Here is a 22,705-nt window from a genome sequence, read left to right on the forward strand (position 1 = left end):
ACTTTTTTTGCAGATTGATATAAATACGTTTCAGCAGTGCCATTCAAGATGCTCGTTTGTCACTTTCAGCCACTCAGTGTTTTGGCCAAGAAAACTTTGTGGACATAGAATGAACTGCCAACCGTGCGAGGAGCACATGTAGCATTATCCAATGCCAGAAGATACATTATAGAAGAAACCACATGAAAGAATCCACAAAACTGCCAAAACATGTATGAGGCTATTTACGGCGTGGCTTCACTTTTGATTGGTAAGATCAAGAGCTTTTCCTAAAACTGATTCAGCAGTGTTTCTTAATGTCTTTGTTTAACGGTCTCAAAAGCACTGTGCTAGTGTGGAAAGTTAAATACGTCCAGTTATTTTCTATTATAGTATACTTTTACTTGGATGACTAAAAACCTACACAGACCAGTGTGGTAAGAACAGTAATAGACCCTGTGCACGAGAAAATGCTAATTTCCTGTTTTAAGACCGGATTTAGGGTTGTACATTTCCGGTAGCTTTATTTTGCGGTCAATCGCTACTGCGAAGGTGGACTCCAAAATCATGTCCAAAATATGAAAACGGAAAGATTACATTAAGTTACAAAGAGCAGAAGGTGGGAACACTCACCATTGCCGTGTCATTAAAAATAAAATGATCAATTTTGACGTTTGAAGCGTGTAGATCGATTGGTTGTTTACATCACTCAACACAAGCAGAACTGTATTACAAAATCAGAAGACACATCGTCCACATTTAGAAGCACATCTTTGTATAGTGGCAGTTCTTATGATTTAAACAGGCAAATGTCCAGTATTGAAACTACAGGTGAACAATAGTCAAAGCCAGATGTTTCCCCATTATGTCGATATCAGCTGGTCAAGTGCTACACAGCATGTCAACAAACCGTGAAAAAAAGCCACAGGATATAAAAAATACATGAATGATTGCTGGTAAGGGTTTCTATATATTAGTATTTATGAAGGGTATATTGTGACTTATCTTCACAATTACAGTGGTCCCTCGCTATAACGCGGTTCACCTTTCGCAGCCTCGCTGTTTCGCGGATATTTTTAGTGCAATTTTGCATGCTTTTTTTTTTTTTTTTAAAGCGCAGTGTGTTCTGCGTCCTGATCGGCTGCAGACCATTGTCGATCTCCTCCGTGCCGTCTCTCCTGTACAGTACAGAATCGCTACATCAATCGCTAGCAGTGTGACTCTGAAGTGCTGTACTGTATGTTTGTAAGTTTTCTCCTCAACAAAAATAATGTCGACGAAACGTTTTGCACCGTCATAGGCACCTGCGGTAGCACCCGAAAGGCAGAAGAAGATAACCATGGCACAAAAAACGTTGGACTTCTGGGACCATACAGCGCACCGGATTATAAGGTGCATTAAGCATAAATGAAGCAATTAAGCTTACAGTTAAATTCATTAGTTCTAAAATCCATCATTATTATTTATAGGAAAACAAATATACTGTATGTTTATTTTTCAAATAAATGTTTGAGACTGAAAACAGGTTTTGATCTTTGGTTTCATTCTATAATACTGGACTTTTTTTTTTTTTTTACGAAGGTTTGAACTCTGAGAGTGTTTAAATGACAGAGAAAACTGGGAAAATGGAAAAATGGAAAATCCTTTTTCTATTTTGCCCTGAGGCGAGGGGGAAAAATATCGACAAGTCGATGAACATCATCTACGGATATATTCGGTAAATGCTCAAGACATCTTGAGAAATGTAAATCGCCGCTTGATTCATCCATTTGGTTGACCTTTTTTTGGAAAACCCGACCGTAAACAAGGTGCGAATATCACACCGGAAACAAAGCACCTTACAGGCGTTTCCCCACCGGAAGTAGCATATGCTAAAGTGCACATAGTCTATAGCTGCATGCTGGTGTTATTTTGGAGTTTAGAGGAGCAGTGACTCTAAAGAGCATGGTTAATGGCACTAACAACTAACATTAGAGTTTGTTTTGATCTCATTTTTTAATAGTACTCATATGCAGGGTTTGAAATGTCTAGTTATTTGAAAAATGGAAAGTAAAATAAAGGATAGAAAGTGGGGAACACCTCCGAGCACGTTCATATGTGTCTCGATAAATATATAATGGGCTTATCAAGATCTCACCTTTAGGTCGGACACATCTTTGTAGCACTTTTCGGAACGGGTGTGGTCAGACAGCTGGACGTTCCAGAAGCAAGGCAGCTGATGAACCAGGAACGGGTTTTGTTTGATCACAGCGTTAAAGATATCCTGCAGACACAAAATCATATAAGATATGATATCCCCACACAAAAAAACACATATTTAGGTTGTCCATTCTTTAATCTGGTGAAAGAGATGTGTCTTCCTGAATGTTTTAAATGTGGTACAAATGCTTACTTAAAGACCTAAGTTGGAATCTGCTTTGTGAGTATTTTTCTGTGTTTAATTGATCGATTTAGATTTTTTACAAACATGAATCATTTTATCATCATCACCAACCGGAGAGCTGGGAGGGATTACTACCTGCCTCGTGGTTTTATGTTTAATAAAAAGCAAGTGAAAAAGATATTCTGGAATCTTACTGGTCTGGGCCCAGTTTCATAGTTCTGACTCAGCCACCATCTTGTTAAGTGTGCTGTATGTATCCAGATGTTCATCCTTATACAGTCCATTTATACGTACAATCATTCTCACAAAGCGAAAAACTTCAAATTGCTTTGAGGAAATGAAGTCTGGTTACATCTGACAGACTTTTCTTTAACTTTGAGATTTTTGAAGACTCACAAAGCAAAAGCCTAAGTGGCAGCTTTAGCTTCCTAATGGGAAACATAAAAACTCTTTAACCATGTAATGAATACTACAATAAAGCGGGCTGACAGTCCATGGAAGGAAGTCATATAGCAGAAGGCAGATGGAAAGCTGAAAGGAGCCTGCTCCTTTTCCAAACTGCCTACCTTGCGGGAATTTACTTAATGAAGGTTTAATTTAACTCTCATAACCATACCTCTCATCTAGACAAGCTCTGAATAAGTAAATGGAAAAAGGATAACTTCACGAAGCTCTCAGTGTTTGCCCTGTGACTGTTGATGTGGAACAACTCAAAGAGTATGATAACATGTCTTTGTGACCACTGGCACATAGGTATGCCCAAGTGGACTGTGAAAACTGTGTAGACCACTAACATATACATGAACAGTTCTATCATCCTGGCACAGGCACAAGGCAGGACTCCAGTTCTTTAGTATATTTAGTTTTGCGGAAGATCCAAACATTAAAATTTCAGAGGTGGAGAAAGAGTCTTATAAATTTTATTTAGCTTGTAGGTGTCTGGAGTCAGCTGACAGTTACTGACAAGCCAAGAGGAGAATGGATCCGGCAGTAGCTGAAGCAAAAACTCAGGTGTGGCAGGAGCTCATTGGTATGGGCCATTAGGTCCCTGTACAACTGTAGTGAAAGCTCTCGATCCAGCAGTAAGTCGGACCCTTTGTTATCAATTCTGTTCCTAAATTTTATGACCAACATTTTTAGGTGAGGCAAGTGACTTTATAGGCAGTGACCTCCAGCTCCCACTGGGTGATTTGCAACCAAGTGTTAAAGCAAAAGAAATGAGAATTGCCACCTCTAAATCTGACACTATTGTTCTCAGATGGCAAAGGGCTGCATGCAACTAAGGGAGGATTCGCTGCCCCAAGTGGAGAAGTTTATTTCGTCCTATTCACTGAGCGAAGAGTGAAGCTGGTCACTGACAAGTTGAGGGAGGACGTCTATAAATAGACAGCTGCCTCTGTAAGCTGGACCCAGATAAGTGTGAGAAAATGGATGACCCTTGAAGGTTAAAACTATATGTTTTGAGATACAATGTAAAGCTGGGCATACACTGTGCGATTTTTGGCCCATTTTGAGCCGATTTTTCAGTCGTGCGACCGTTTTGGGGATCGGCCTGAGTTTCGCCTTAATCATGTGTTGTGCATCGTGTAGTATACGTGGGGTAACGAGAAGCGATTAACACCTCACGACCAGCTCCCGATCATCAATCGTTTGGTCGTAAGAAAATCAAACCTATTTGAAATCCTGTCGACCGTCGTGAGGGTGTCAACACTGCGCACGCGCAAACACAGAAATGAAAGTGAAAAGATGGAGCAACACGGCAGTGCAGCGTGTGATGGAGGCACAACTTATAGAACTTTGGCAAGCTCATCTGAGTCTTTTCGATGTGGCCTCACAAAATTATCACGACCACAACAACCGTGAAAAGAGTTGGATGGACATTGCTGCTCAATCACAGCTGCCTGATCAATGTTTTTCATTAGCAATTTAGCAAAGTTGATGGTGGTGTGTGTGTGCGTGTGTCTGTGTGAGTGAAAGACAGAGAGGGAGATTTTGTGTTATAAGCTTCATGTTATGGACGCACAGTGTGAGCACTCAGGTCGCATCAGATCAGGCCGTATAGTGTGAGACCCTGCATCGTGACCTACGAACTTCTAACCCCTGCAACTCAATCGTACAGTTTGAGCAGGAGCTGAATAACGCCACTGAAAAAAATCGCACAGTGTATGCGCAGCTTAAGACTAATGCCTGATTTAGACTTTTGCAGGGAACCTTTACCATTACGTGTTCAGGTTCCAGTGTTTCAACTGCGATGTCAGCCAATTAAAAAAAAAAATGCTGGGACTTTTCTCTCCCAGGTCCCTGCTCTTTGCTGTGGCCAGTGAATTTTTTGGTGGGGTTTTTGGGGGAAAAACAGTAATAGTGGATCACTGACCTTCAGAACCATTTCCAAAGGGGGAAAAACCCAACCTCTGACCCCAACAGGGCCAGAGTTGATTTTGCTTTCCAGTGACTGCTGTCACATCATTTTGTTGTCAACAAATTAAAGAAACATTTGAACAGTTCAATCGTCAATATCCAACGTGTCATTTTTTTGTACTGTCTATAACCTTTATTGACTGCAACATCTGACACAACATACTCATACTAATTATACACACCTGAAAATCTTTTTTTAATGACTTTTATTATAATGGCAGGTTTACCCACCAGTCCCGACTACCTTTTCCTGATGATTTCATCCAGTACCAGAGTGAGATATTCCTATTCAGATTTTAACTGTCACTGAATGCACAGTTGTCAAATTTAAAGGACATTTTTATATTGGTGCAGCACCATAATGCTGCGCTGTCAGTATATGAAAGCACAACAGGTTTAATTATGTAAGTCCGAAAATACTACTACTTCAAATACAGCTGTTTTCCCAATTTAAATGACACAATTGTGATGTGAGCTATGACAGTGTGTGTGTGTGTGTGTGTGTGTCTTACCTGGTCTGCCAAGGAAGTGGACAGCATGCTCATTAGTTCCCTTTCTGCAGTCAGTCTCCACATCTGCTCCCATCTGAGCTTCCGCAAACGATCCAGGAGGAGCAAAATAACCCCTGTAAAGTGGACACACACATGCTCAAACACACACACACACACACACACACACACACACACACACACACGCGCACACACACACACACGCGCACACACACACACACACACGCGCACATAGACACAAAAGTACAAACAAAGATGGTAGCTTAAGAAACAGAGTGATTGGCGTCTAGCTGGCCTTCCTTAAGACCAGCTAGACGCAGTGCCAGAAGTGTTTCTCATTCAGGTTTTCTCATTTTGTTTGCTTTCTTAAATTCTGTCATCTAGACTTTACTTGACACAGCTAACATGCTAAAAGCAGGTTATAAGGTACTCACCAGTGTTAAAGCCTCTGCCCAGTGCCGGCCAGGGTCGATGGTTCTTCCACAGGTTCCCCAGATACCAGTCACTCTGGTTCTCTACCAGACCTAGAACTTGCTGACCTGTATAAAACACACACACACACACACACACACACACACACACACACACACACACACACACACACACACACACACACACACACACACACACACACACACACATCATGACTGTTCTCACTTGTTTTTTGGGGGGTTTTTTGTCTCAAACAAGCACCTTTTTATCTCCACAACCTTCATTCATTTAACTCTAGCCTGCTGCACAGTGGCTGCAATGTCATTAGTAATTACTGATTTGTAGTATTTTATTGAGGAAGAAAATAAAGGCATTTCATAAGGGATGAGGACAGAACATCATGATTATATAGGGAGGAATAACTGTATGCCACGGTCCTGGGTCTGGTGACCCAGTGTTTGTGTTTTTGATTTAATATTCTTTGATTATTGTTATTCACGGTTTTGGTTATGTTTATTTCTTAGGTTCATAGTGATCTTAGTTCTTCCTCACCTTTTATCTAGCCTGCGTATAGTCGGTGTTCCTTGTTTCATGTCGAGACACCCTTGTCTCTATGTTCTGCATTTCCTGTGTCTCCCTAGTCAGTCATGTCTCCATGTCTCAGCCTCAAGTCTGCATCTTTCTGAATGTCTCATGTTTTCTGTCTCATTTTGTTAGATTAGCTCCAGCTGTGTTCCCACCTGTTTCCCATCCTCTCGTTACCCCTCTATGTATTTAAGGTTTGCTGCTGGATGGCCTGTGTATCTCCGCTGGTGGTTCCACTTTCCCCATCTCATATTGTTATTTTGCTATGAGCCTATGTTTTAGTTTCTTCCCAGTTTAGGCTTTGTAGTTTAGTCGTTGTCTCTTTTCACGTTGCATTTCGGTTTAAGCCCGTCCGAAGTGTCTGCATTTGGGTCCAATGTCTCTCCACTCCGCACGCTCTGCCACAGCAGACGTGAAACTAAGTTCAGCAGGACTTTGAAAGGAAGTATGTGGATTAAAAATAACTACAACAAGATTGTTTTTTATAAATTCTCTTATGTAAACAATCTGCTCGTTTCTAGAGTGGGTTGATTGCATCATTTGAGAAAGTGTTTCAAAAGCAATAATAGTAGATTAAAACTGCAAGAATGACATAACATGGACTTAATAGTGGAGTGAAAAACTGTTGCCTCACACCAAGAAGGTCTTGGGTTTGAATCCACTATCTGGCCGGCTCTTTTCTGTGTTTGTTTATTTGTTTATTTATAAGGAACCCCATTAGCTTCCACAACAGTGGTTGCTAATCTTCCTGGGGCCCAAACCGTCAAATACAAAAATAAAATGTTACACAATGAGTTGGATGCAAAATGTCCACATAATTTGGCACTTACATCCACAATAAGGTTTTACAATTCTGAAAATGTAAACATGTGAATATTAAAAATTATAAAAAAAAAAAAAAAATTAAAAAAAAAAAAAAAACACTCAAACAAAATACACAATTTCCATTACAAGTGACATTACCCTCTTAAATTTTACAAATAAATTAAAAACTGCCTAAATAGGCTTTTAGGTGATTTTTAAAAGTATGAATGGAAGCCAATTCTCTAATTGCATTAGGCAACACTGAAAAGATGCTCTAAATATAACAGAGTTTTTCAAAAAGTTACTTTTAACTCGAGGAGTTACTAAACTGTGGTTAATTGAGAATCGTGTAGCATGATTATGTATTTCACCTGGATACTGCAACTGAGCATAAAAAAAGTGTGGTGTGTTTACCAGTATTGCTTTCTTTAAAAATACAAGTAAGCCATAGTATAATTAGCTTGTACAGAAGGCCAAGAAAGTTTAGCGTGCATTTTATCAATACTTGTATAATATGAACACCTTAACACTAATCTGGCCGCCCTATTTTGGACTAACTGAAGTCTGTTCAGATCTGTCTTATTAGCTGCTGACCAAATGATTGAGCAGTACTCTAGATGAGATAATACTAGTGCATTAATGACATCTTTCATAATTGAAGAAGTAATATAAAAGGAGCATTTCCTAGCTATAGCTATGCCCTGTCCCATTTTCTTAATAACAGAGTTGATGTGCTGAGACCATGAAAGGTGGTGGTTTATGGTAACACCAAGTAATTTAATCTGGGTGACCTGTTCTAATACCGATCCAGCTATGGAAAGATTTAGTTGTGGGCTGTTGACTAAGCGTACTCTACTTCCTATTAACATGGATTTGGATTTAGACACGTTTAAAATCATGTTGTTTTTGCTTATCCAGTCAAACACGTTCAGCAAATCTTGTTGTAATACGCTTGTCAATTCAGAGTAGCTACTGGCTGAATAAAACATGGTGGAATCATCAGCATACATTACAAGATGGGATTTATCCAGGACGTACGGCAAATCATTCGTGAAGACTGAATAGAGAAGTGGACCGAGGCAGCTGCCTTGGGGTAGACCACAGTTCATTTCACAGCCCTCCGAGAAATAACCATTATAATAAACCTTTTGCCTTCTTCCAGACAAATAACTTTCCATCCAGCGCAAAGCAGCTGGTGAAAATCCATAACATTTTAGTTTATCTATCAAAAGATCATGATTTATCAAATCAAATGCAGCACTAAAATCCAAAAATACCACCCCGACCAAATTCCCATTATCTAGATATTTATACCAGTTATCTGTCATGTGAATGAGAGCTGAGCTGGTGGAATAACCGGGTTTGTAAGCATGTTGAAACTGAGTGAGTAACTGATTTTCTGTTAGGTAATGTTGAATTTGTTCATAGACAATCCTCTCCATAATTTTACTTAGAACGGGGAGCAGACTAATAGGTCTGCTATTGACACCATTAAAAACGTCATTCTTGTTTTTAGGAATGGGAATTATTTTCGATTCTTTCCACTGCAATGGAAATAAGCTGCATGCCAAAGATCTATTAAATATGTGACATATAGGAAGGGACACAAACTTGGCTGCAACTTTGAGCAGTGGAGTTTACATGTTCTCTCCTATCAATTGTCTCTCTGTAAGAAAGGTCACCAAGCTGGAAGCTGGATGCATCAGTAGCAGACACTTTAGGGTCAAATATCTTAACATCCAGATCCAACAGAAACCTAATCATATCATAAAACGAGCTTTTATGTTAAATCCACAACAAAATGTCAAAAACCTTAATTGCTGCCTCATAAATGGAACCACGCTGCAATGAAAAGAAGCAAGAATTGAATTCACTCATACATTTAAAGCTTTTGAGTCACTGAACAAAAAGTATAAAGACAGCAAATGGGTGGAATTAAATATAACTGGGAGATTAAGAGAAGAGAGGAGGAGGGGAGTATGTGGGCTTTAAGGTGAGAGATTACTGAAGGAAGCTGGGCAGAGATAAACGTTGAGGAAAGAGGCAGTAGGAGCCTGGAGGGAAGAGCATGGGTGCAGTGGTGGCAGCTTTAATGAAGGCTATAAGGAAGATTAATGAGAGCTTATTGGAGCAGGCAGCAGAGAGCAGGGCGCTCCTTTATGAAGGCTACAAAACAAAGAACACAGATCTGCCTGAGCAGGATAATTAGAGCTCAAATACAAAAGCTATAGTTTATAAAGGTTAATCAAACTGGATGGCCACAATATTTGTGTGAAATTAGTTGAGTTCCAAGTGAAAAAAAAACACAGGGAACAGTTATTCAGTGTTAGACTGCATCATGAAATAAATCAAAAACAGCACTGTCCGAATGTTCCTACAGCACCTGAACTAAGCAGGAGTGTGAGTAGTAGTGACAGAGACAGGGCGCAGCTCTTTGGCCCAATTACTCACCCTAAGAGGTGTAATCTAGCTGTAAACCCAAACACTCAAAGTACTTAAATAAATTAAGTAATGTAAACTTATTTTTTAAAAACACTCCCACTAACTCAAATAGCTTAAGTTCCTGTAACATTTTTCAACATATTATTTTTTGATGAACTTATTAGCAGTGTTGGTCAACTTACTTGAAAATAGTAATTAGTTACTAATTACTGATTACTTCTCCAAGAAAGTAATCCCATTACTTTACAAATTACTTATTTTCAGAAGTAATTAGTTATGTTAGTACTCAGTTACCTGTTAAAAATATGATACACAACCTGAATACATAATAAAGCAATAGACCTTTCAACCCAATTCTATTGTTTCTGCATAATCCATCATATAAAATTAATCAAATGAAAAAAGCCTCTTTTTAAAATTTGTTTTATGAGTTTTAATGTTTACATTTTATGCACATTGCATTAAGCAAAAATTATATGTCTTTGACTTGAAGAAATTTGTTTAACATTTAAACCTATTTTCTGCATATTCCAAAAATATAAAATAAAATCATTTTTTGTGTTTACACTCACTCTTTCAAATAGATGCAAGTAAACCCCGCAAAGATTAAATAAAATCAAAGATTCAGCTGCACTGAGTCCTGTCGCTCTTAAATCTATTTTCACATGTTTAGCAGGAGTGGGGCGGGTGGAGGTTTGCCCGGTGCTGCAGCAGTCATGTCAGTGGGGGGATCTGGGGGTTTCTCTGTAAATTTCACATTCCTGCGGCAGTGTTTTTCGGTGTTTGCTCAGATTTTAAGTTTAATTTTTCGCTGTAGAAAGAAGTTTTCTTCCCACGCAGAGTTCACAGAGGACGCTAATGTTTCTGTCCCTTTTTACGGAATCAAACTCAAAGTAATGTCAGTACTCCCACGCTTTACAAAATCACGGTTTGGTGACGCAGTAACGCAGCATGCTTATGAGAAAGTAACAGTCATCTAATTACTTTTTTGTAACAGTAATCCCTTACTTTACTCATTACTTGAAAAAAGTAATCAGATTACAGTAACACGTTACTTGTAATGTTTTTGCGTTGCCGGCTGGTACATATGTACATTCAGATAGTGCACCTTATAAATCACTCCTCGTTAGTTTGTGGTCAGGAAGTGGAATTTCTTGTAGATTCCGGGGCCACTCATTCTGTGTTACGCTCAGATTCTCTCTCTCCTCAGGCTGTGTTAAGTGAGAGGTTCACTCATTCTGGATCTGCATCAGGAACCGTTCAGAGGGAAAATTTCACCATAGCCCCGTCTTGTGTAGAAGGGCAGGGGCAGAAATTCAAACACGGGTCTCTGTGGTCAGATCTGTGTCCGGTCAATTTGCTTGCCAGAGACTTAATGTGTAAATTAAATATAAATTTCATCTCCTGCCATGATGGTATTACAATAATACAATCAAACTGTGATTATATGATGGTGAAATATTGCCCCGTGATCCCGGCTTTCGCTTATGAATGGAAGCTGGGAGGAGGGTCGCTTGTTGAAGACCCCATAAAAGTGACTCGCGGCTGCATGCCTCCAGAAGGACCATTCTCCCAGCAATTACATTAGACTGGACAAATATGCTCAGCATGTAGAGCTCTGTAGTATCCTCAATATACTGAAGCAGGTTAGGTATCCAAACAAAGCAGGATTCCCACATTTAGAATAAGAACAACAGAACAGGCCAGTGCACATACTTCACAGAACAAGTTATAGGTGCACGTCAGTGAAACTAATCCAGTATATCACAGAAAAATAATCCATCTTTTATGAAGGTCAGATACAATAGAACTGGAGAAGTGTTGATTAAAGAATAAGAACATTTTGGAGGTTTTAGTTTGCGATGCTATGGAACTGCATCACACAGAGAGGTTTTTCTGTTACTCTCACTGATATGAGGAAGCTTGACATTTTGAGTAGAAACAATAATAGCAACATGTCTGGACAACAGTTTCTATAACAAAACTAAACTTTTTACATTTTATAAAAGTGGGAACAGAGGAATCTTGTAGGTTCAGTTCAACTAAGTTTTATTTATATATTACCAAATCCCAAAAGCAGTCACCTTGAGGCACTTTATTTTCTTTATTTTTCTTCTTTTTCCCCTTCTTTCAGCTGCTTCCTTTTGAGCTTGCTACGCTGGATCATCTGTCTTTATCTCACCTTGTCCCTGTATCCTCCAGCCTCTGCATAGATTAACCTCCTCTGAGGTCTTTCTCTTTTCCTCCTGCTTTCAGTCCATATTAACCATCTGTTGTTCAGTATATCCACTCTCACTCCTCTGCATGTCCAAAGTATCTCAGCCTTGCATTTTTAAGTTCAGAGTTCAAAGACTCTACAATAATACAGAGAAATGCCGAACAATCAGACGACCCCATTTGAGCAAGCCCTTGGTGACAGTGGGAAGGAAAAAGATCCCTTTTAACAGGACGAAACCTCAGGCTGAACCAGGCTCAGGGAGGGGCAGCCATCTGAGAGAAAAGGAGTTGCATTACCTTTGAACTTGTGGAAGACGGCCCAGAGTTCAGCAATGTCAGTGGCAAAGGTGATGTCTGTGTCTAGAACGATGACTCTCTGTAGATCTGATGGCAGGGTCTTTGTCAGTACCAGTTTCATTAGCCCATAAATCCCAGAGTAATGTTTGTTAGGAATCCATGAGACTTCGGACTGAAACACAAGAGGAAATAAGGGTTGGGATCATTTACTGTTAAACAGAAATAGCTCATAATGTGTCACATTAAATAAAGCAGTAGCCATGAGATCATTAAGCAGCCCATTCAGTAAAGCAGGGTGATGGAGTCTTTGTTCCCCACCTTCAGCTCATCTGCGTCATAGAAGTCCACCCTGACAGCAGGAACCATCCATGTATGAAACAAGGAGGACAGGATCTGCTGAGCAATGGAGTCTGTGATGAAATGGAAATGAAGGGGATTCCGCCTGTAGACACACACAAATACCAAGCTCCAATGAATTCACGGCTTTTACTTTTACTTCCTGCATCATATCACAAAACATTCAGTACATGCACAGTGGGAGTTTGGAAATGAAACTGAATAGAAAGGATAAACTGTCCATTTTTACGAGCACACAGTTACACAATGTCTGGATAAACTTGAAATAAATTCTGCAAAACGTCATCAATGTGCCCATGATCCACATATAGAAATGTGTTTCTCATATTCTCTGAAAAATGTTCATCACACATCATGATGTCTAACACACAGATGGCATATTAAATGAGCAGCCAACAAAAATGTGAATACTCACCAGCTTGTGAAAGCAGATAAGTTAACAGCTGAAAACAGCATTATTTCCTTCTTGTGTCCTACATCCACCAACATTTTTAGGAAACTTTTGATCTATTAATGCCACAAGTGGGCAATAGGCTCATGGTCACATTTTTTCATTGTGTTTATTTACATGAGCTGTCCGCTAGAAGAATAACCATTTTAGCAATGTTTGTGAGAGACTGAGTTTAATAAGGCACAAGACGTACAGGTACAGGAATGGAAACTGTTTTCATATCCATTCCAAAATGCACTCATCTTTGCTGTAGTCTTAGAACCCAATCTTTTCTTGTTTAGCACATAAATATAAACTGTACTTTTCCTGGTCAATAAGACTATGTGATATGCTTGAGAACTCCAGAACAATAAAACAAGTCCAGTTGTTTCAGCTTCAGCATTAATAAATGCATGTGTTAAGGCTGCAAGAGACAGACATGGCACACTGATGGAGAGATGATAATCTTACGTCTCATTTCAGCTCAGGGAAGGGGTGTGAGGGATGGGGGTATAAAATAGGTGTTCAGGACTTCCGAATCAGGTCAAAGGAAAGTGACACTAAGCTGAGGATGTGAGCACCCGGGGGTGTCTTATGCTGATTGACTTTGTGTATCAATGTGTCAGCTGCACTGGCTCAATAAGCACTGAAGGCTGGGAGCTGTCAGAATGTATCAGAACCCAGAAAATCAGAAAAGCTGTCAACACAGCAGTGCACATTGAAAAGACCTTCACATCCTTTGGATAAACCGCAACAAGGTTTTGATGGGACGATTAGGATTGTGCTAAAAAGAAAGTGTCACGTACATCTGATTATAAAAACTATTAGGATGTAGTGACCAATGACAATTTCATCCTCATGATGCAACGGCGTTTCCTTGTGGATTTGGTGAAAGACAAATCCACAAGACTAAGATCCACTGTGCTCATATCTGCTCAGAGTCAAGGATTATCCTAAACTACAACAGATGGCGTGTGTGTGCAACTGGGGCACCTTTTCCCCTCTCAGTGCCCAAATAGTCAGACCATTGGCTGTCAGCCTCACAATGTCCTATACGACTGTGCTTTAACATATCTAATATATCTGTTTTTTTAATATACCCGACTGAGTGCTTCTGTTGTGTGGTGTGCCAGTCTACTGTAGATTTTTAGAAGTTTAAGTTTACATCCACTTCTCTTTTAAACCGCCCCAACTTTTCTGTGAGAGACCCTCGCTGGAGATGAGAGCTCAAGTGTGGTAGAGCAGTTTTCAGTGCAAGAGACTACAGTTTCCAAAGTAAGATGAAGACCCTTATCGTGCTCTTTTAAGATATTCAAAAATGACGGAGAAAATTTAGCCGAAACATCAGAACTGTGGTGCATAAAAGAGTCCCATCTTGTGCAGGCTCAAACCTGCACCAAGACAATGCTCACTCACTGACTCAACCAGCCATCACCTTTGGCCTTCTATAACTTCTTTGACCTTCAGTGTCACAGTGGCCATGTTTACATCAGATGAGGCTTTTGATTTTATAGATCTGTTCTCAGAATCTTTTGATCACACCTCATTACTTGTAACACTTTTGGAAATGGTAACTAATTAGAAAATAGATATGTAGGGAAGGTATGGTGAGATGGTAGCCATAGTTAAAAGTAACTGTTGAATGGGCATACATTGTCCACATTCATTTTTCAAAAATTGTTCAGCCCAATCTCTTGCTTAGAAAGCTTTTTTTGGAGACCTGTAACAACGCCATGTTACTGTGGCAACAGTATTTACTTTTTCCCTGGTGCAGCCCTTGAGGTTATCTGTCTGGAACAGGCCACTTTAGCCTTAAAAAAAACATAGGAGTGGCTCACAGTCACAGATGTGTGACTGAGATGACCACACAGAAATATATTCGCTCTCACTGACATCAGACAGAGCCAAGAGTAGGAAAAACTCTCTGAAACTGAGTGCTTCGAGCAGTCTGAAGCCTGAGCTGCTAGGTCATGGAGATTACTTGCACGCTGACCTCAACTTTTTGTATATTAGCATACACCATTGTAATGCAGGGTGGATGTAGCTCAGGAAGTAGAGGAGGTCATCTACTTTTCAGAAGGTTGATGATTTGATCCATGGCTGCTCCAGTCTGCATGCCAAAGTATTATTCCTTTAATGCATTCATCAGAGTGTGACAGAAAGCACTTATCTGTAGTAAAAAACAAAAGTGCTTCTATGAGTGGGTGAATGAGGCATGTTGTACAAAGCGCTTTGAGTGCTTGTCACACTTTATATAACAACCAGTCAATTTATCTTAGCTTATGTGTCAGAAAATAGCAAAGACAAAATAGGTTCATTTTGAAACTGATGACATTATTTTTCTGCTGAGGTTGTATTATTGAGACAGAACATATACAGTGGCTGCTGAACAGAAGACAATGATAAGAACCTCCACTATGTGACAGAGTGCAGCATAAAAAGGCCATCTCTCAGGCATGACAGCATCAGTCACACAGACAGGCTCTTCTACAAGGCTCTCCATCATTTAGGCAAGAGATTAACTGGTAGCAAAAAATTCATTTGCTAAAACATCTAGCGGCAGAAATTAAGCGGCAGAACAGTAAATATAAAGAATGAAATGGCACACATCTTTAAGCTAAGTTTCACAGGGAATTAATAGCATATTCAATAATGAATTACAAGGTGACAATAGAGGGAAGAAATACTGTCACAAGGTCAGAGTGGATCTGTTGATCAGTGTCCCAGATGCTGTTCCACATTTTGATTCATTCACCAGGATTCCCTACACAATCAGAACAATCCAACTGGATGACTGCTCGGGTAACTGTCTGCTCAGGAGGAGGAGGATCCATCATGTTTTCACTTTTTTAGTGAGTTGTCTTCACCTCCACTTTTGATGCACCAAGTATGACTTGGAGAAGACTCATAAAAATCTCAAGAGCCTTCTTATTAAAGCTTCAGATGTAGTTTGACATTTTGACCCAAAGTGCCACCAACTACCTACCTGCAGTTGTTAGACTCTGCACTGTTGGTGAGGTTCATGAACACGTCGCAAGATCCTGGGGAAAAACCCTCGGCTTACCTCCATCGCTTGCAGGTGGCACTGATCCGCATTGTACATAGGGGAAGTATATAGCCAAACAGGTCGAGAAACACTCCTGAAACAGTTTTACAGTGGCTGTTGAGACCATGACTTGCTTGCTGTTCTGCAGCTAGAACTTAAGAATCAAGAACCCCCATCACTTGCTGAGCTTTTGTGGCTGCTGCATACTTCAGAAAATAGGCAAGAAACAGAAAGTAGTTGAATAAAACTGCACCTCTGTACTACAAAACTGAAGGTTGTCTCCCATAGACAGAATATTCAGCAAGTGAAATACAGGCTGAATCTGAATCAAGCGACATCAGTAGGTTGAAATTTTAAAAAAAAGCTGACCTGAAAAGCCAATTGATTGCCCTCATGGAACAAATGAAAACCACAGCTTCTAAGAAAGAACAGATGCAGAAAGATGAAACTAAAAAACCTGACCATGTAAAGACCAAACCAGGGTAGACCCTACAATAATACATACAGAGAAAAACCCAACAATCATATGACCCCCTATGAGCAAGCACTTTGGCGACAGTAGGAACGAAAAACTCCCTTTTAACAGGAAGAAACCCCCAGCAGAACCAGGGAGGGATGGCCAGCCAGATTTTCAGTCAAGCACAGAGAACAAGTGGGACTCACTCAGCGTGGAGAAGGTCTCCTCCAAATTCGGGAGTGCGTGAGCATCTTTCACTGTCTGCAAATTGAGCTTCCTGTAATCAACACAGAGACGCATGTTCCCATTCTTCTTCCTCACCACACAGAGGTGGAGTGTGCGTTCACCCTAGTACACTTGCTGAGTGGGAGTCAGATGTTTATGCTGCGGTAAAACAAGATGGAGATCTCCCAATTTACACAATAAAACCTGAGAACAAAGATGCTTCTCTGCGAACTGTTCATCGAGATCTCTTACTCCTGTGTGGCTTCATGACACCAACTGGGGAGAAGCCTGTTATGACAAAATTCAAACGCAAGCCAATAACACGGTTATCAGTTAAATAGTATGATGAGACTGAGCCTTCTGAGACAGAGGAGGATACCATCTGGCTTCATGAGAGGCTTCCCAAAGAAGCCACCCAATTCACCACAATATATGAGGTTCCTAAATCATGCTCTGATGCAGCTGATAGTGAGATAGTGCAGCCAAGTTTAACTGAAGACTGCTTAGGCATTGATGATACAGTGGTCAGAGAAAACTTGTCTCATGATAATCCAGAGACCACTGTAGAGTGAAAAACACTTGACTGCTGATGCTCCCGAAAATGAAAGTGACTTAGCAGACATGTCCACTTTCTAGGGAGATGTTCTCCGAAGTGGAGAAGACTCTGAGATTGACCCTAAGGCCATTAACAACAAAGATTCACAGCAAAGTGTGGAAGGTGAAAAAATGAACACTATTAGGCATTCAGTCAGAAGCAGACTTCAACCGGAAAAACTGCAGTACACCCACTTTGGAAACCCACTGATATCCATTGTGCAATATTTATTCCAAGGCTTGAGCTTAGCTTTTACTGATGCTTTACAACAGAGTAAAGTGTCAGAAAATCACCAGGGGCTATTCCCTCAAGTGGTGAAGTCACAGCCATTTCCAATGCAAAGGGACTTGCATGACTTTAGGAGAACAAAACTAACTCTGGTTTCATGACTGGTGATGACTAGATTGCCATGTAATGTAAAAACATTTTGAACTTGTCATTTGTACAACACATTAAAAACAGAACTTCAATTTAAAATAAATTTTGTTCATGCTTCATTCCTCAAGCAGAAATGTTTATAGATATTTGTTAGTTAACTGTGAATAATGTGCATTTGAAGTAACTCTGACCTCGCTCTTAGTCCCCAGAGAACTTTGAATTTTAGACCTTCTGGAAATCCATAGAACAGGAATGATCTTCTATTGCAATGGATGTCGTGCCACAGCCCATATGGAACTGAATTTTGCAGTCTGATTGCCTGAGTTGTGGTAGGACAAACTGTGCAAACCGTACATCAATCGTTAGACTGATTTCACACCAATAAATTGCTGAGATCACCCGACAGGCCTCAACTGGATAACACTGATACCTAAAAGGCCCGGGTCTTACTTTGGTATCTGTGTGCGTACACTATTTTGGTTATTGTTGTTGGTTGATATACAGTGCATGAAATTTTAATACAACCAAAGCTTTGCTTTATCATTTTCTGTGGTTGTGTCTTGGCTCCTACTGTTCCTGAAGTCCTCTGAAGTCGGCCATCTTTAACTTTATTTTATTTACTTATTTTTTTGTACACACTGGTTGCAGATGCCTGCTCCTATGTTTTTTTTCATAATTCATTTGATTCATTCTTACTTTATCACAATACATCAATTTGTTGGAAGACATTATTATAAACTAATCAGTGTGTATATATGAGTACACAAAAAGAAAAAAAAAAGAATTATACTCCACCAAGTTTTTTATTTTAAGAGAAGGAGAAAAGATTTGCTGTACCTGTGGAAGAGGACAGATTTAACCAGCGTCACCACATCTCGACTTGCGTTGTAACCTGCACATACAATGGCCACATGGATGGTCTGAGGAGAAAATGACAAAGCGATTAAGAAGGAGACATGTGCAGAGCACAAGGAACAAAGTATAACTGTGAATTGGCTTAGTAAAACAAAAAGACAACACTGATTGTGTGTTGGAGCATTCATTAACTCATTCCACCTCAATTCAAAGGGCAATTATAGTAACTGTCAAACAAAAGTTCTCAGATGTGTATAAAACTCAACTGTAAGATGAAGCTTTGTAAAATCTAATGAAGTTTTAATGAGAAGAGTGAGGAAATAGCTTTGATAATACTTTTATGATCCTATACTATATACTTATTAGAGCAGGGCGATATGACCAAAAATATTTATCACGATATACATTTGAAAATTTGGGATAACAATATAACTGACGATATAATTGACACTAGACAAAATACTTTACAACTCCTCAACTTTATTAGTGCAAAAAAACCCCCATCAATGTATTTTCACTTAAACAAGCAGCTGTTTTTTATGTGCATTAAAATTATATAAAAATTTAACAGTGCAAATGCAAATTCCTTGCTGACAGTTTAACCAAAAGGCATTTCCAGTGGAAATTGATCGACATATCCTCAGCATAACCATGTATAATATCCACAAAACTTAAAAAGAGGTTATATTATGTTAAAGCACAGTACGTATCACTCCGCGAGGCTCCTGCCTACGATAGTCGTAATGCTCCGACAGTCCATCAAGCGGTGCGGGTTTGTAGCTTACCAAAGTCGTACTAAAACATTTGCCAGATTTTCGAGCGCCGTGTACCACATAAAATCGTTTCGAGGTCAGTAAACACAACCAGAATTTATACATAAGGCACACGGGATTATAAGGGGCACTGTCGATTTTCAGAAAAATCAAAGGATTGATTTTAAGTGTGCCGTATTTTCCAAAAAACACGGTAATAACGACGGCCCGCTAGCATGCTCTATCAAAAATAGTGCTTTGTTGTGTATCTGACGGACGAAAGCTAAACCAGTTCCACACCACTGAAGTTGCAGCATTTTTACAAACCAATTCTGGTTCATCCGTCTCATTCAATGATCCGCTTTCACCCCCCTCATTCTCCGTCGCCGCCATGCTTTTTCCGCCATGTGTGTGTGAAAACAAAGGCACTGCGCATGCGCATTTTACCCATATTCTATCGCGATATTTCATTTTCTTATCGTTGCTCAACATTATACCGGTATTACCGTGAACGGTATGATATGGCCCAGCCCTAATACTTATATGATAATATCTTCATACATTTAGAGCAGATATTCTGATAATTCTCAAATATATGTTGACTTCACAACATATAGTTGAACAGATGGCTGGAGATTCTCCTTTATGACATTTTGGTAGATGGCAGAATTCATGGTTCCATTTACCACAGCAAGTCTTCCAGGCTCTGCAACAGCAAGACAGCCTCAGACCTTCACACTACCACCACCATATTTTACTGTTGCTGTGACACTCCTTTTCTGAAATGCTGTATCACTTTTACGCCAGATGTAATGGGACACACACCTTCCAAAAAGTGCAACTTTTGTTTCTCGTCAGTCTATATTTTCACAAGAATCTTGAGGTTCATCAAGATGTTTTCTGGCAAAACTTAGATGAGCCTTTATGTTCCTTTTGCTCCGCAGTGGGTTTCATGTTGGAACTTTGCCATGCAGGCCATTTTTGTCCAGTCTCTTTTTTATGGTGGAGTCATGAACATTGACCTTAATTGAGGCAACTGAGGTCTGCAGTTCTTTCAATGTTGTTCTGGCTCTTTTGCAACCTCTTGGATAAGTCGTCTCGTATAAATTTAGAATCAGAATCAATCAGAATCAGCATACCTTATTAATCCCTAAGGAAATTATGTGGTTATGGTTGCTCTCAGACAATAAGGACAGTAACTGAACTAAATTAAATAATACATCATATTACAGAGTTGCAAAATATAACAAATAGATCTTATCTATATATAAATAGGTCAATTATAAATATCCAGAATATTACAGAGATTAAATTGTACTCTAAACTTTAAAACTTTGTTATTTTCACTGTAGAGGATGTAAATATTAGTGCTGTCAGTGTTAATCTCGTTAAAATGACGCTAGCGTTAGCGTTGTTAACGCGTTGACGCCGTGCAGCCCCACGCACAGGGTGAGCCATGTTAACTCGCTAAAGGAGATTTGCCGCGTTAATGCAGTTATTGTGTTAACGTCATTTTAACGAGATTAACGCTGACAGCACTAGTAAATATTAAGGGTGTAACTATTAAACTGTACAGTGCATTAGATGGAGGAGTTGTACAGAGAAATGGCCTCTCTCACTGAGCATGCTCCTGTGACTGGCCACCAGGTAATGGAGTGGATGGGAGGTATTGTCCAGCATTGTCCTTATCTTGGACAGCATCCGCCTCTCCGACACCACCTTAAGGGAGTCCATCTCCATCCACATATTACTGGCCTTGCGGATCAGTTTATTGAGTTTGTTGGCATCTGTGACCCTCAACCTGCTGCCCCAGCATGCAACAGCACAGAAGGCCACATAGAAAATCCTAAGCATTGTCTGAGAAATGTAAAAGACTAGCCGCCCCAGAAAATAGAAACGGCTCTGGCCCTTCCTGCAGAGTGTAGTGGTCTTTTTAACCCAATCCAGCTTATTATCAATCTGTACACCGAGGTATTTACAGTCCTACACAATGTTCAGAAACAGACTCGCAGTTTTCCTGGTCCTGCTGACATCCACAATCGGTCCTTTGTGGTGCCCCTGTGTTGCTGATGACCTTGCCATACACAAATGTTGAAGACACACATATTGTGGTCATTCAGTCAGGTAATTGCAATCCTGGACACAAAAGAGCATCACTATCAGCTTATCACCCAAGAGGGTTGGTCTGATAATTCTGAATGGACTGGAAAAGTCAAAAAACATGACCTTCACAGTGCTTACTGTGAAGGTCTGGCTGGTCCAGATGGGTGGTCCAGATGGGTGGTCCAGATGGGTGTAGACACGACTGAACAGATGATGATGTCCTCAGCTCCAAGGAGGAGTTGGTAAGCGAACTGAGGGGATCCTGATGTGGCCTGACAGTAGGTCAGGGCTGGTCAAGGACGAGTCTTTCCAGGGTCTTCGTGATGTGGGATGTCAGAGCCAAAGGTCTGTAACCCTGGGGGCCACTGGGACATGGCGTCTGTGGTACTGGAACGAGGCATGATGTCTTCCACAGCACTGGGACCCTCTGCCGACTCTGACTCATTTATGAAAGACTCCACAAAACTGGGGGGCACAGGCCTTGAGGACACGAGGACTCACCCCGTCTGGTCCAACAGACTTGTCTAGGGGGAGTCTTCTCATTTGTCTCTGAACCTGGCTGAGAGTGAAAGTAATACCTGGGGGAGGGGTGTCAGGACTTTTACAGTTTCCACTCCAGCTTTCTCCTAGCGTCGTCCTTATCCTCTATGACCTTGTCCTTCAGTAGTGCCTGAACCATTCTCACCTCCTCTCTATTGCCCATTCTGAAAGTCCTCTTTTTGTCATTGAGGTGAGCTTTGATGATTTGAAGCCTCTTTTTTAGCAATATCTTATTTAGCAGTTTAGTAGAGGATATAAATAAAAAAATAAATTAAAAACAGTTCAAACAACAAACAGACAAATATGTCGTCTCCCAGACCATGAGAAAGTTCAAAAAGAAGAAAAGGTACAGAAACAGAGGTTATACTTCACAATAGTAGTCACAGTAGGAACCCTTGGATAAGCAAATTAATTAGAAAATGTCATGGCCTGGGTCTAGGGACCCAGGGCTCATGTATTTTCAGTGTATGTTTATGTTTATGTTTTCCGTGTGGTGTTTTGGTTTGCTCTCCGTTTCTCCATGTGTCTCCCCGTGAGCTTCCGGAGGTGTGGGTTCGCTGAGGAGACTGCGAACCCGGAAGTGTTTCTGCTCCAGAGACAGCCGCACCTGCCGCTCGTCGTCCTCTGCCAGCTGCAGCAGATTACGCTCGTCAAGGGAACGGCATTTAAGACTGCAGCTGAGCTGAGGCCGACGCTGGATCCTTGAGTCAGAACTCGTCAGTACTGCCGTGAGCTTTTGCGTAACCTCCGAGGAAATAGACCTCCTGCTAACCTTATGTTTTTTGTGTTACCAGGAATCTGGAGCGGAGTGTGCTTCTAAGTCACGGTGTGGGAATTGGAGTTTTTTGGAGTCGCAACTTTTCACTTTTCACAGACATCTGCACTGTGTGGGATTCAGGGA

At 40.4% G+C, this 22,705-nt stretch overlaps 1 protein-coding gene across 2 annotated transcripts in view; it reads right to left on the reverse strand.

The window, feature by feature from the left end:
* Positions 1–22,705, reverse strand: part of large1 (LARGE xylosyl- and glucuronyltransferase 1) — a 55,321-nt gene that overhangs the window by 17,441 nt on the left and 15,175 nt on the right. For both annotated transcript variants that reach the window (XM_063494567.1, XM_063494568.1), the window contains exons 4-9: positions 18,392–18,474; positions 12,385–12,508; positions 12,067–12,238; positions 5,724–5,828; positions 5,293–5,405; positions 2,117–2,242 (exon numbers count right to left, since the gene is read on the reverse strand). In XM_063494567.1, the coding sequence (XP_063350637.1) occupies positions 2,117–2,242; positions 5,293–5,405; positions 5,724–5,828; positions 12,067–12,238; positions 12,385–12,508; positions 18,392–18,474 (723 nt within the window). The remainder of the gene's footprint in view (positions 1–2,116; positions 2,243–5,292; positions 5,406–5,723; positions 5,829–12,066; positions 12,239–12,384; positions 12,509–18,391; positions 18,475–22,705) is intronic.

The sequence above is a fragment of the Pelmatolapia mariae genome, linkage group LG15, assembly GCF_036321145.2.
Source record: "Pelmatolapia mariae isolate MD_Pm_ZW linkage group LG15, Pm_UMD_F_2, whole genome shotgun sequence".
NCBI lineage: Eukaryota > Metazoa > Chordata > Actinopteri > Cichliformes > Cichlidae > Pelmatolapia > Pelmatolapia mariae.